At 41.0% G+C, this 12,991-nt stretch overlaps 1 protein-coding gene across 2 annotated transcripts in view; it reads left to right on the forward strand.

The window, feature by feature from the left end:
- Nucleotides 1-12,991, forward strand: part of LOC101874699 (sodium channel protein type 5 subunit alpha-like) — a 168,495-nt gene that overhangs the window by 56,588 nt on the left and 98,916 nt on the right. For both annotated transcript variants that reach the window (XM_005150025.3, XM_031049886.2), the window contains exons 10-11: nucleotides 2,173-2,355; nucleotides 4,736-5,137. In XM_005150025.3, coding sequence (XP_005150082.2) covers nucleotides 2,173-2,355; nucleotides 4,736-5,137 — 585 coding nt within the window. The remainder of the gene's footprint in view (nucleotides 1-2,172; nucleotides 2,356-4,735; nucleotides 5,138-12,991) is intronic.

The raw sequence follows: 12,991 nt of genomic DNA on the forward strand, positions 1-12,991 counted from the left end.
TACCAGCATCTCAGATTAGGCATCTGGAAGAAGAAGCTTAAAACAATGAATTGGGTGGCTGCACCGTGTAGCTTTCAGGTGTCTTTCTCAGGTGTCTTGCCCTGGTCAGAGCTCCTTAGTTTTAATCTTTAACTTCAAGCCGTTATCAATATCTTGGTTTTGAGTTTCCCACTCTACTGCCAAGTTATTGCCTCAAGTCCTATACCCTGCATAATTCTCATTTCAGGGCTCACATGAACTCAGTTTTTCTCCCATCCTTCAGCCACCACCCATCCTTACCAGACATGTCTGGTCGCACATGCCTTTCTTGCCCCTGGGAATTACCACAGTGGGTTATGGCTCCAGTGCCTGGGGGGCAAGACATGATCCAGCCACAGGAACCAAACCAGAAAGGGTAGATGAGCAGGATGTGGGGATAGCCTCCATGCTCTGAGAAACAATTTAGTCTAATAGCTGAAAAACACACACAGGGCAGAAGCAATTTGACCCAAAGAACAGGCAAGAAAACACTAAGAAACTGTAAATTGGCTTGTTTTGCAATAAGGGTACAGCATGCTTGGTAGCACAACTTACAATATTTTCTAGGTCAATAAAATGCAATCAGAAAGGAAAGCCAAGACTTGTTAGAACATCTTTTACACTGTGCAGTATAAAGAGAGTGCAAATATAATTGATAGGCCTGCTTGGGGACTATCAGTCAATTTATAAAATTGGTCTAACACTTTCCTAAACCTGAACTTAACAACAGAAGACTTGGCTGAATCTTTATGAAGAGAAAGCACTTCAGCATAGCAATTAAATCAATTGACTCAGGAAAAAACAACAACCCCAAACCAAACAGCCTGGACCAGTGTCTGAGTCCTCCTCCTCTCTGCTCTAAGCAGCTTGCTCATGAAAGATATTTCCCACAGGAATTAAGTTTTGATGCGTTCTCAGCTTGATAGAGCTACCACTGCTTCTTGAAATACATGATTGATTCTTTACACGGCTGTTAAGTGCCTTCACTTTCCTTGGACTGATGCCTGTGGGAGGAAGGGAGTATTTTGCTGTGGAGAGCTGATTGTCTGTTCGATTTTAGTGGCTTACAGACAATACCACAGGGGATTCATCCATTTTTCCTGTTCTTGGAAACCTGGAGAGGCCTTCCCCTATCCCCACCATAATTCTCTTGCTTTATGTATTTTGCCAGGGGGGTCTGCAAATGGTCATGTTTCCAGAACACTGATGTGGCTACTGCTGAAATTTCAGTACCTCCAAACCTGACCTTATGCTTTGTTGTCAGAGCCCCCTTGTCCTCCTGCCTGCACCATGGACAGGGACACAGTGCATAGTCATGGGCTGCAGCTTCTTCCCTGCACTTACCAGTTCTTACTCCTGGCTCCTGATTTGCTTCCAAGGTTGTGGCTTTGTGTGCTCAGGCTTTTGTACTTGGCTTCTGCTGGGTTTCTAGCAGTTGACCTGTAACCAGTCAGCTCCTGCAGCAATCCCAACAGGTAACCAACGAACACGAAAGCACACAGGGAAGCAAAGTCTGCCTTATCACCAGTTAAGACCGCGGTTTTCTCTTTGCATCTCTGATCATAGCTGCCTGCACTGCTGCTTGAGATAAGTGTTTATTAAAGTGTCCCAGCTGAATTGCTTGCTGTTCCTAGCATCCCTCTGTGATAGGAGGGCAGTCAGCTTGGCTTCCCTGCTGTCCAGCCCTCCTGGTTCAAAGAGTTGAAGTCCAGGGAGACCTTAATCTGAGATTTCTGAGCTTGAGACTTTTTTGACTGGTGCCAGGAGTGTTACTCCAGAGACACGTGTGCACATCAGCTATTACTCTTGTGAAATATTGAGGGATCTTGTGTGCAATCTCCACGTAAATCACATCTTTTTATGCAGACATTCATAATGATCCATTGTAGGATCTTGTTGGCAGGCATGCATGTGTGTGTGTCTACTAAAAACATGTCACACTGTTTATTTTCCTATGGCTAATTGTAGAGGTTAGAAATGGCTTAAGAAAAATTCCAGCCATGTGAGAGAGTTTTATGGTTAATGACCTCTTGAAATTTTTAATTTATGTCCTGTACAACCTTAAAACTTTAAAATAATTGCTGAGCAGAGTGTTAGTTCTAATTGAGATCCTTAAATAACAAATTTTGCATCTTCTACTATTTTCTGGCTTAGGCACTAGCTGCTAAAGGAATTGATTCAATGTCACTTAGTTCATTGGAAATGTCACCTTTAGCATCCAAAAATGCCAAGGAAAGAAGAAATAAACGAAAGAAAAAGAAATCTTTGGGGGCAGAAGAGTATTGTGAAGACCAAAGGAATCCTAAGTGTGACTATGACGATGGTCAGAGGAGAATGGTAAGCCATGGTCTGAAATGTCACGTATTCCACACTGCACTTTTCTGAACAGGCCAGGTTCTGAAAAGGCAATTAAAGCTGAAACTTTCACTTGTAGAGAAGAATCAGAAATTTAGTATCGGGACTGACCTGCGGACAGCGTTAGAACAGTGGAAGGAAACATATTACCACTTTATTTTCAAAGTGAATTAAAAGTGTGTATTAAACATTCTTACAAATCTATTTTGTTTAGATTTTTTGCCCCCCCCTTTTTTTTTTTTGCTTCAAGATTACCCACAATCTGATTTATTTTCTTACTTTAATTCCATTCATCTGATTATACCTATCCTATCCCTATTAAAGATATGAAAAATATTCTTAAAAGAAAACTGTAAAGCTTAAAAAGAGAAGAGAGGAGAAGAAAAGGAGAAAGCTTTTCTCTAAGGGCTTTTAAAATGCTATTCAAAAATGTTATTAACATTTTTATATTCCTTTGCTAGTTGCCTTCAAGTCAAAACTTTGTGGCATTTGTTTCTACTTTCTATTGCAGGGAAAAAAATAGAGTGAGACTGTTGTTGAACAGCGTTTTATATAAATGTAACTGACATGCATGAATATGAATTTGCACATGCTGTATATATCACAAATAACTTCAGATAATTGTCTTTGCTTAACTGAGGGCAGAGTTTAAATCAGTTTATTTTGGATTTTTTTGAATAGCCATGTAATGGGCTAAGTATTTTTATATTTTGTTGTCAGCGAATTTAGATATATTTGGCAACCGTAAAAAAACTCACAGAAGACATGTAAGTGATGTAAGTAAATGTGACCAATTAATGACTCCCCAGCTCTCAAAATTTACAGAGCTGGATTTCTGTAAATGACATGCATTTTTAATCTAATAGTTTTTGTTGTTGTCTCATTGGTTGAGTGGGTGGCATTACAAATTACACCTTTGTTAAAGCTAAAATTGCTCTTTAGTTTCATTCTGGGTGGGTTTCAAGACACCACGTACCAGAATGACCGTGGATTGGAGCAGTGCATTGCCAGTTTGTTTCTAAGACTTCTTGTTTTCGCTTTTTGCCCCTGGACGTCATATGCATGAGAAATATGGGAGACACATTTCAAAGCTTATAGTAAATCGTCTCTGCAAGGCTGCGTCTGGCATGGTTGGAGGGAGTATGGCTGAGTCATCATTCAGATGCTATCTGAGCAGCTGGAAGTGTGTTGCCATCAGAAATCAGTCTCAATGACTGTGCCATGGAAACCCAGGCATGGATTTTTGACCTGTTAAAATGTGGTAGCAATCCAAATGGGTTGTTTTTAGTTAGAAGGGGCCTGTTTTTTTGTACTTTTCCTTGTACCAGTGTCACAAAATAGCATTGTTATGTAACTCAGTGGTGTAAGGTACAGTGCAAAATGAAATCGGGCTTCATTTGGTTTATCTGGCTTGTGGATGCTGTGGAGATCCAACCTCTCTTCATATATACTTCGCTCATGAGAAAGTTCTGAAGAAGCTGAAAATTCTGCATGGGCCATAAAATCAAAAGTACATTCTGCCTAAATGCTCTTACTCCAATAATTTCCTCTTCAGATACAAGAGAAGGGTATAGACTTGAACTCCTTGTGTTTTTTCTGAACATCCTTTTTACTCTGCCAGGGTCTAGGTGTGTTCAGTCCTTGGCTACATCTTGCTGATGCTCTGTCAGGGGTGCACTCTCACTAGCTGATGTCAGAGTGGATCGTCAAGGCTAATATTTGAGTGTGAGGGACACTGCTGTTTACTGAGGTTACTTGTCCGTTAAAGCAGCTATGTGCGTTTGGATAATCATTTTAGAAACTAATAAACCATATCCCTCTTCTTGCTCTTGTTTTATTTTCTTTTCCTTTATCACCTTCTTCCGTCGTATTCTGCTGCTGCTTCTTCCCTCTTCTTCTCATTTTCCCTGCAGTTCATTTCCTGCCCTATTTCTTTATCTCTTCTCCTACTGCAACATTCCTTCCCTAGCTGTTGTGAAGATGTGTGATAATGCAGTAAACTGGAGCTGGATCCCTTTCCATGCTCTTGTCTTCCACTCCTTGTGCTGCCTTCCCAGGTCCTTTGGCACTTATCAGATGGGAGGGGAGTAGAAGCTAAGGAAGTTATCATGCTACAAGGTGAATGCCACCTTGACCATTCCCATTTCAGAACATCTTTAACTGTCGATTATTAGACAAATACCTAGTGGCTAGGAATTCAACCTCTTAGCTTTGTGAAGGTTTAATAAGTGTAATTAAGTCTTTCTCTGACACACTTGATTTAAAATGGAACTTGCTGCTCTCCCCAGACCTTCCTCGCTCCTGAAAACATGTTGCAAAATGTTGTTTCTCTTTCCCCTTTTTCCTTTCTGGGGGTTTCTAGACTCTCCTTGGCATTAGTTATGGTCCCAATGCAAACTTGGTGAAGCGCAGAACCAGCCACGGAAGCGTATTCAGTTTCCGACTCCGTGGCAGAGACACTGGCTCCGAAACAGATTTTGCCGATGATGAGATCAGCACTGCTGGGGAAAATGAAAGCCACCGGGGCTCTCTCTTAATTCCAAGATCTGGGAGGCGTCCAAGCGTTCAGAGTCAAGTGAGCCATAGTTCTCACCCTGCTACTCCCAACTACACCCAGACGGGCAAAAGGAACAGCTCAGTGGATTGCAATGGTGTGGTTTCCCTGATAGGAGGAGGCATCGGGGCACTCAACCCAGACCCTACTTCTCCTCCAGGGTTACTGCTCCCCCCAGTTATTATGGAAAAACCTGGGACAGGCGATCTGGTGAGTACTTTATAACTTTTGTATGTGATTCACACTCTTATTTCCTTCTAAATGTTGTTGGAGTTTGCTGTAATTTTTTTACATGATATGCAGTCTGCAGTGAGAAATCCAGACCCATCATCCTTGGCTGGGTGAGAAGGCAACAGGCTCACTAAAACAAGTAGTGCGTGTCTAGTGCCACATAAAAATGATTCACGACTTCTGGTGAGACTTACTCTTCAGAGCTGGTTAGAGGCAAATACCTTAATACTGGGTTTGTTATTAATTTTCTTTTCTTGTAGGGACATTTTTAGGTTGATTTCTTTGAGCATTTGAATATGTGACACAGTGGCTAGAAAAGGATGTTTTTAAAATGGTTCTGTGTGAGTCTTACTATCTTGAGACTGCATTTTCTCCCATTGGTTGCTATATGCTTGCATCTAACTTCTAGTCTTCTGTACTGCTACTCTTGGAGGATTGTTCTTAGTTTTTCCCAGAAGGGTTTAGCATCCAGTTCAAGTAACACCCAGGAGAGATGAGCAGATAATCAACAGACTTTTGCAGATTGCCAAGGTCTTTGTTGCAAAGCACCACTGCTGCAAAATATTTAATAAGGCTATAAATAAAACTATTAAAACTGATACCTTTAGGACCCAAGCATGAATTCACTTGGAAAACCAGGAGATGGTGTTTTGGAAATAGCTGCTACACAGGCAGGGAAATTTGGACAGGTTGTCAGTTTGATATAGTGGGATTTATCTCTTTTAATATAGATAATCTACACTGGAACTCATTACTCACAGTAATATTTAAAGCAACAGAGGTCTGGTCACTATGGTAGGTGTGGGTAGGATTTATTTCATCTTAGAGATTAAAAATGGGTCAGAATAAATCTCCCTGGAGGTGCCTCTTTCTGTTCCCTTTAACTACAAGGAGAGCCCAAGATGAGTAACTCTACATTGCACGTGTCTTAAGTCAGGTGAGATGAAGCTCACTCAGAGTAACAAGGTGCCAAAACTGGGTTACATTGGTGTGGAAAAGAGCAAATGTGATTCTAACATGTATTAGGCTAGTTATTTCCTGAAGAGAAGTGCGAGTGAGATGGATCCCAGATGTGGTGTCAGATTATCAGTAAACTGAGTAGCAGCTTTTTTCCTTTAGAGCCAGGCAGCTTCTTCCCTCTCTAACTTTGGATTGAACTTTTTCTCACCTACTAGGGCATTCCCTGTAGTCCTGCAAATAGACTCTCACACCGTACATGAGAGGAGGGCCCATGCTGCGCGTGGGAAGCTAGTTGGTGTGAGAATTATCTGTTTTGTTGACAGTTTTGAGGCTGTTGCTGCTTTTTCAGATGTTCGCACCTTCGTTCAGTTAGAACTTTGGTTCTCCCATTTTTACACTCTGCAGACAAGAAAGATCAGTCCCGAGAGCAGTCTCTAGACAGCTAAGTAACAGATTGTAGATAGTGGGATTTTACTGGACTTAGCTTGGTGCAAAGGAAAAAATAGATTGTGTATTAAAGAAAATGTGAAAGAAAGTTTATGTAAGAAAAAAGAATTCTGAACTGAAGTAGAAAGGCCTGAGCAGATGAGCAGTGGATGTCCTCCTTATCTCTGTAAGAAAAGCAGCTCTGCAGGCTGCTGAGGCTCTCCCAGCTTTCAGAAAAAGCTTAACAAGATGTGAGAGCACTCAACCTTTCACAGGAAATATTGGTGTTTTACAAGGTTGGGTCCTGAGGTGACAGGAAGGCTTTGAGCTCTGCTGGCATTTCTTTTTGTTTGCCAGATTCCTGCCTTTTAGAAGAATGGATTCTGAAAATTGAATGGCCCTGGTAGGTGAGCTCACTTGGCAGTTCCCTGGTCATCTAGGAAATACCATCCAGGCGCTATAGTAACAGATGCTCATTCAGTGATGCAATGTGAAGGATGATGTGTCTTCTGCAAAACAGGTTTGGTATCTAATCTGTGCAGAAAATGTCAGCTGGAGTTAAAAGCTAATTGGCAAGAAGCCCATTGCTGTACAGATGTATTTGCTACAGGAATTATAAAAGCCGTGCACAAGCATGAAGCCTCAGCTGTAGAGTGCAGGAGGAAGGAAATAGAAAATCTAACACCTAAGTATGCTCTGAGAAAAATCAACATGCTTCTGGCTTTGTGTTTGATTATTTTCATCTTTTTCTTGTTAAAATTTGAAGTTAAGTTTGTTCTTTGTTAGCAGCTCCAGTTTCTGTTAAGAGTCTCTTGATATGTTTATGGGAGACAAAAGAAAGATGTTGCAGGGTAAAGCTGAAGCTACCTTATTAACCCCACTGGCCCTGCAGCTGTTACTTATTTTGTACAAGTGTAAGGCTGTAGTGAAAAAGGACCCACTTGTGCTATCTGTTGTGTCTTCCATGAACAAAAAAAAATGAAGGACCAGGACATGAAAATGCATCTCTGCAAGAAAAAAGTATTGTTAAGCTCTGACTTGCAGCTTCCTGAATTTTAAGTGTGGCTTCAATCATGTGAACACAATGTCTGAATTGATAGGGCTGGCAAAACACATTTTACAGCATTAGGTTTTGAAGCTGTGTTTCTTCAGGTCCCTCTGTGATACTCAGCAGTATCAGGTGCGCATAACACAGATCTGTCTGATTGCTACTGAGGAGGGAAACCACTGAATTCTGATTTGGGGAAAGCTTGGAGGAGTGCTTCTGATTTAAAAGGCATAGCAAACATCAAGCAAGACCTGACCATCTCTAGTTTTGGGATTCCAGCCTGCAGTCCTTAAGCAGACCATAGTTTCAGCAGGTGATTTCAAACAGGATCTCCTAAGGTTTCTCAGAGAAAGCACAAGAAGTCACTATCCACTTCTGTGAATTTTAGCCTGATCAGTTTTAGTAATATTCAGCCTGCAGATTTTACTCCAGGCAGAGTAGCTGGGACCATGATGCCTTTGTGGGCATTGTAACTGCTACTCCCTGTCCCAGCCAAGGGAAAGACTGCAGCTGAGCTGACATGAAGGCACCTGTGCAGCTTGTGCCCTCTCCCAGGAGAGAGGTGGCTGCAGTATGTTATCCCACTGTTCAGGTTGGTGGCTCAGGTGAGTGATCTTCTGACACTTGGCTGCAGAAGAGTGTATAAGCTGAAAAAGACAGTTTCAAATACTCTTCATGGGACTCTGGCTGCTCAGCACACGTGGGTGTGAGTTTCTATGAGTGTGCTTCCACTTGTCATCTCTTCCCCCTAATCCCTAAATACAGTTAATAAATCAGGAGAGGTTTCAAATAACTTTAATTGATGGTGTTTCTACCCTCAGTCTTGTTATCTGAGGTAGTTGGACTGGTCAGCAGGCTTGCTGGCCATGGACAGCATATTCCATGCAGAATGGCATTCAACTATGCAGTCTTCTGCATCAAAGAGGTCCTGCCATGTCATCATGGGCTTCAGCCCATGAACAAGAGGAGGGACATCCTATCCTCTGCAGGGAACTCATGCATTTTTGCATTCTTTGCTACACCCATTAACGTTTCCACAGAAGAGCACCCACAAGGAGTGATGGTAGTGTTTTTGGGAAACTCCCCTTGGCAGCACAGAGGGTTACACTGCAGTGTTAAAGCTAGAAAACCCACCTAGGTCATATGAAGAGCAAAGTAGCACAATATGAACGTATAAACTGCAGGCACTCTCCACAAAGGTGGCTCTGAGCCAGGCAGTCTTTGCCTGAATGTGAAGAGTAGCAGGCATTCCAGCCCAAGGGGTGTAGGGAGCTTGTCCCAAGAAACCCCTGGTACTTACCTAGTTATTCTTCTGGATATCTCTGATGTATCCTGCAGAGGACTCAGTCAGTGGTGGTCCTGTTCTTCTACCAGCTTTCTTCAAGTGATGTAGTTGTTGATTTCATCAAACTTAGACCAGTGTAATTAAATAAGACACAAGCAGGACTATGGTGACTGTGCTTAAAGTCCTAAATTATTATTTTATTTTATTTTTAGTTTAGACTGAAACTCAGGGATTTGAAAAATTATACATTTTCACAATCCTGCTGGTTTTTGGGCAGGGAGTTTGTGATTTTGCCTTTTTTAGAGGAATTCTGTACATCATGCAAGTAACTTCAGGTCACACTACAACATAAAGTTTCTGCACATCCCTGTAGTATTTATTTGTAGCTGTGTATTGCTCTGTTGTGTTTTAGTGTTTCTTAGTTAAGAGGTTAGAATAACATCTCTCTTCACAAGGTATTGATCTGTTTGAACAGAATTGGATTAAGTTAATGAGCTGTTATCTGGCACTCAGTTTATCCATGGGATCTGATGAAGGTGAGTAAGGTGTCACCTGTGATTGTCAAGAATTTATTGAGAGTTAAAAAACACACATGACAGCATCCCCTCTTGTCTCCTAAATCCAGCTGGAGCCCTTTCTGTAACTCTGGATGGAAATGGCAAGGTTTTTAGTTTAGCCTGAGTTTCCTGTTATTTTGGAGATTAGAATTGGTGGAGAAGAGGATGCAGGATTGAGGAGGTGGTTGTTCATGAGGGGCAGCTGACTGTTAACTGGTGGTCCTTACTGCTTTTCTCTCCCTGGGGCACCTGCTCAACAGAGCTTCCCGTCAGCCCAGGAGCAAAGTGGGGCCACCTGTGACATGGTTTTGGAATGGGCAATGAAGCTGATGTTGGAGCTATCTGGCTTTTGCCTCTGCACATACAACTCTTCCTGAATTTCCTATTGGTTCCATGTCAGTTTTTTCTCTTAGGAAACAAATGCCAAGTATTGCAAGCTTGTCAGGAGTGAAAATCAGTGTGGAGTGAGCCCTTAAGGAAATGCAGACTGCTTACTGAGGGGCTGACCTAAGGATTTAGAAGCTTGCCTTTAGATAAACTTTTATTGTCTTTTTTTATTAAAGACCCCCCAAAACAACAAACAAACACAAACCAAATCAAAACAAAAAACCATAAAAAAGCCCACAAAACAAAACAAACAAACAGAAAACAAACCCCAAAACCAAAACAATCAGAAAAACAAAAAAGAAGACCTTGGCTTTACTTGTCACTAAGCAAAAACCTGTCTTACTGACCACATTGGTTTGAGGTTTACTTGTTTACCATAATACTGCCCTGAGGTAAAATTTCTTTCTTTCCTCTCTTGCTTTGTCACAGAACTGGTGAAAGGGAAAGTGTTAGTAGTTTCCTTGTTCAGAAAAAATATCAACAAAATAAGTCATCCAAGAATCACCACCATTAAGTTATATGGACTAAAGCAAGCTAACCCTTTGCTGCTGACACAAAGAGTTGTCATCATGGCTCTAGTTTCTGTTTATTTCAAGCTTTGCTTTAGCACATCCTGAGTGTAAATCATTTAGATTTGACACAAATATTGCAATCTGCTCCAGTTTACAATGCATCTCTTTAAATAATCAAGCATCCACAAAATTAAATGGCTTCTTTTTAATGTTGTGTGCTATTATGGTCACTTTCAATCTCATTAAATACTTGTGCTAGTGCCTTACTGGGTCCATTGTTTGCGGTGTGGCCTGTCCACCTCTTTTTATGCTTGAAAAGATTTTTACTGTACAAGGAAAATTAAACCTGTCCCAGTTCCCAAATGTGGTCTTTAAAATGCTGCCATGTAAAAGCCCATCTTCACATAATAGTTTTGATATAGCTCAGAACTGTAGGCACTGAGAAGAAAGTAATTTTGCAGTGTTATGCATCCTCATCTACATGTAAATTACTGAATAGTGTATTTGTCCCTATAGAATTTAGCTGATCCAAAGAAGAAACATTTCCAGTCAATCAGGGAGGAACACAAATAATCTCATCCTGCTGGAGGTGCCTCTGCTGAACTTCATTGTGATTTCTCATCTGGATCCTAAGGACAATCCTTACATAACTATAGGGGCTGTTGTTATTTTTACTTAATTTTTGTAGTACTATGAAAAAATGGACTTGTGTATATTCTCTCTGTAATGATGATAACCTTTATGCTGTCTTTTTTGTCCAGTTCCTGGAACTGCTCTCTATCTCAGAGTACAAAACCTGCCAGTTCCTTGTGTGACTATTAGCTATCTCTGTTCTAAAATAAATAATAAAAAAATCCTCTCAGATATCTGTTCTTTACAAAGAACAAAAGCTCATAAACTTCCCTGAGTAACTTCAATAATTTTAAGCAATTCGCCTGGATGGAAATGTGCTTTCCTGGAAAAATATGTTTTAGTAAATGTCAGGCTGACTATGTGATAGATTTACTGCCCTACTGGGGAAGGGACCGTGTCCTCCTGCAAAACCATAGGCGTATGGAATAGGTTTGCCAGAGAGGTGGTGAATGCCCCATCCCTGAAGACATTCAAAGCCAGGCTGGATGTGGTCCTGGGCAACCTGATCTAGTTGGAGATGTCCCTGCTCATTGCAGGGGTTTGACCTAGATGAGCTTTGAAGATTCCTTCTGACCCAAGCTTTTCTATAGTTCTGTTTCTTCCACCGCAGCATTGCCAGACACTGTGTCCTGGCTCTGGCGACAAATCTTTGCTGTGTGACTTGGAAAACTTGGCAACAACACATCAAACCTAGGGAAAAAGTCAGTCCCCTGCTATTTTTTATTTTTTATGAAGGGTATGCCAAACCTGTTTAAATTTTTATTTAGCCTGGTTTAGTTGAATCAAAAGATAAGAAGAATGAATCTCTGAATGTTTTTTCTTCAGCTTTTTACCTCTGCAGTGTATTTATTATCTTTGCACCTGTAAGTAAGAGGTGGCTTTCAAGTAAAAGCCACCAACGCATAACTCTTGCAAAAAAAACATTTCTGCATGCATAAATAGGGATATAGTACCTTTCCTGACAACCAGAAAAGTGCTGCTTCTGGAGGTGAGGTTGTCTAAACATATTCTACTGGCATGTCCTAAAGTTTGGGTCAGATGGGTTGATGGTACAGTTCAAAAAGAGTTACACAATCCAGAGGAATTTCAAGTTTTCTTACAGTCCATTCCACAGACAGAGGGATCTGGAAGATCTGAGGGTTTATTTGGCTGTTTTCCTTTTTCTTAGCCTTTTGCATTTTTAGTTTATATTACTTAAAAGTTTGTCTCCCTCATGTTTTTTGTTTCCTTGTCTAGTTATTTCTTTTCAGTCCCATGTATTTGTTACTTACTTCAAACTGTTGCTAATGGTTATGCAATTTTGTAGATGCTTTCTTCATTAATAAAACATTTGTTGTTTCTTTGTTTCTTGTTGGACGTTTTTGAGGCAAAGGGAAACAAGAGAACTAAGGCATCTGAAATACCATTCCGGTTTTCTCCAGCTCGTAAGCCAAGGATAGAGTGTTTTCTTGTTAATATTGTGCAGATGTGAGAGTCTCTTTGAATAGGTTCTGATTACACCTTTCCTTTTGAGATGACTGTGTCAGTAACTGAATGGACAATGAGCCAATTGTTTTAACAAAAGAGAACATTTTAGAAAAAAAAGAGAAAAAAAGACATTTTGAAATATTGCTTTCATGGCTTAGCTAATGGTTTTAAGTGCTTGGTTTAAAAGTCCTTACTCTTCTCTGGTCTTTCAATAATTGGTATTTTTAACTGCAGTACTTTGAAGTGATCTGCGAGCAGCATCCTGGCTATTATTTTCAGTGTCAACTAGTGGCCAAGCATCTTTGTCCTTTGTGACCATCTGACAGGGGGATGTCCCCTGCTCTGAAGGAGTCACGCTCCAGAAAGACAGCTTGTAGAGCTTCAGCACCTTTTTGATGCTGTTCTCATGGAATTGCCTTTCTTGAAGAGCCTTTTTAGTAGAGAAATGGTGAAGAGGAGGGATCCTGAGTCCCTCTGGTACATGTCACTGGCACAGACAACAGAGCTGTGGGGCTGCTGCCCATGACATGTCTCGCTTGGCGTCCTGGGTGATGCTTG

The sequence above is a fragment of the Melopsittacus undulatus genome, chromosome 1, assembly GCF_012275295.1.
Source record: "Melopsittacus undulatus isolate bMelUnd1 chromosome 1, bMelUnd1.mat.Z, whole genome shotgun sequence".
NCBI classification, from domain to species: Eukaryota; Metazoa; Chordata; class Aves; order Psittaciformes; family Psittaculidae; genus Melopsittacus; species Melopsittacus undulatus.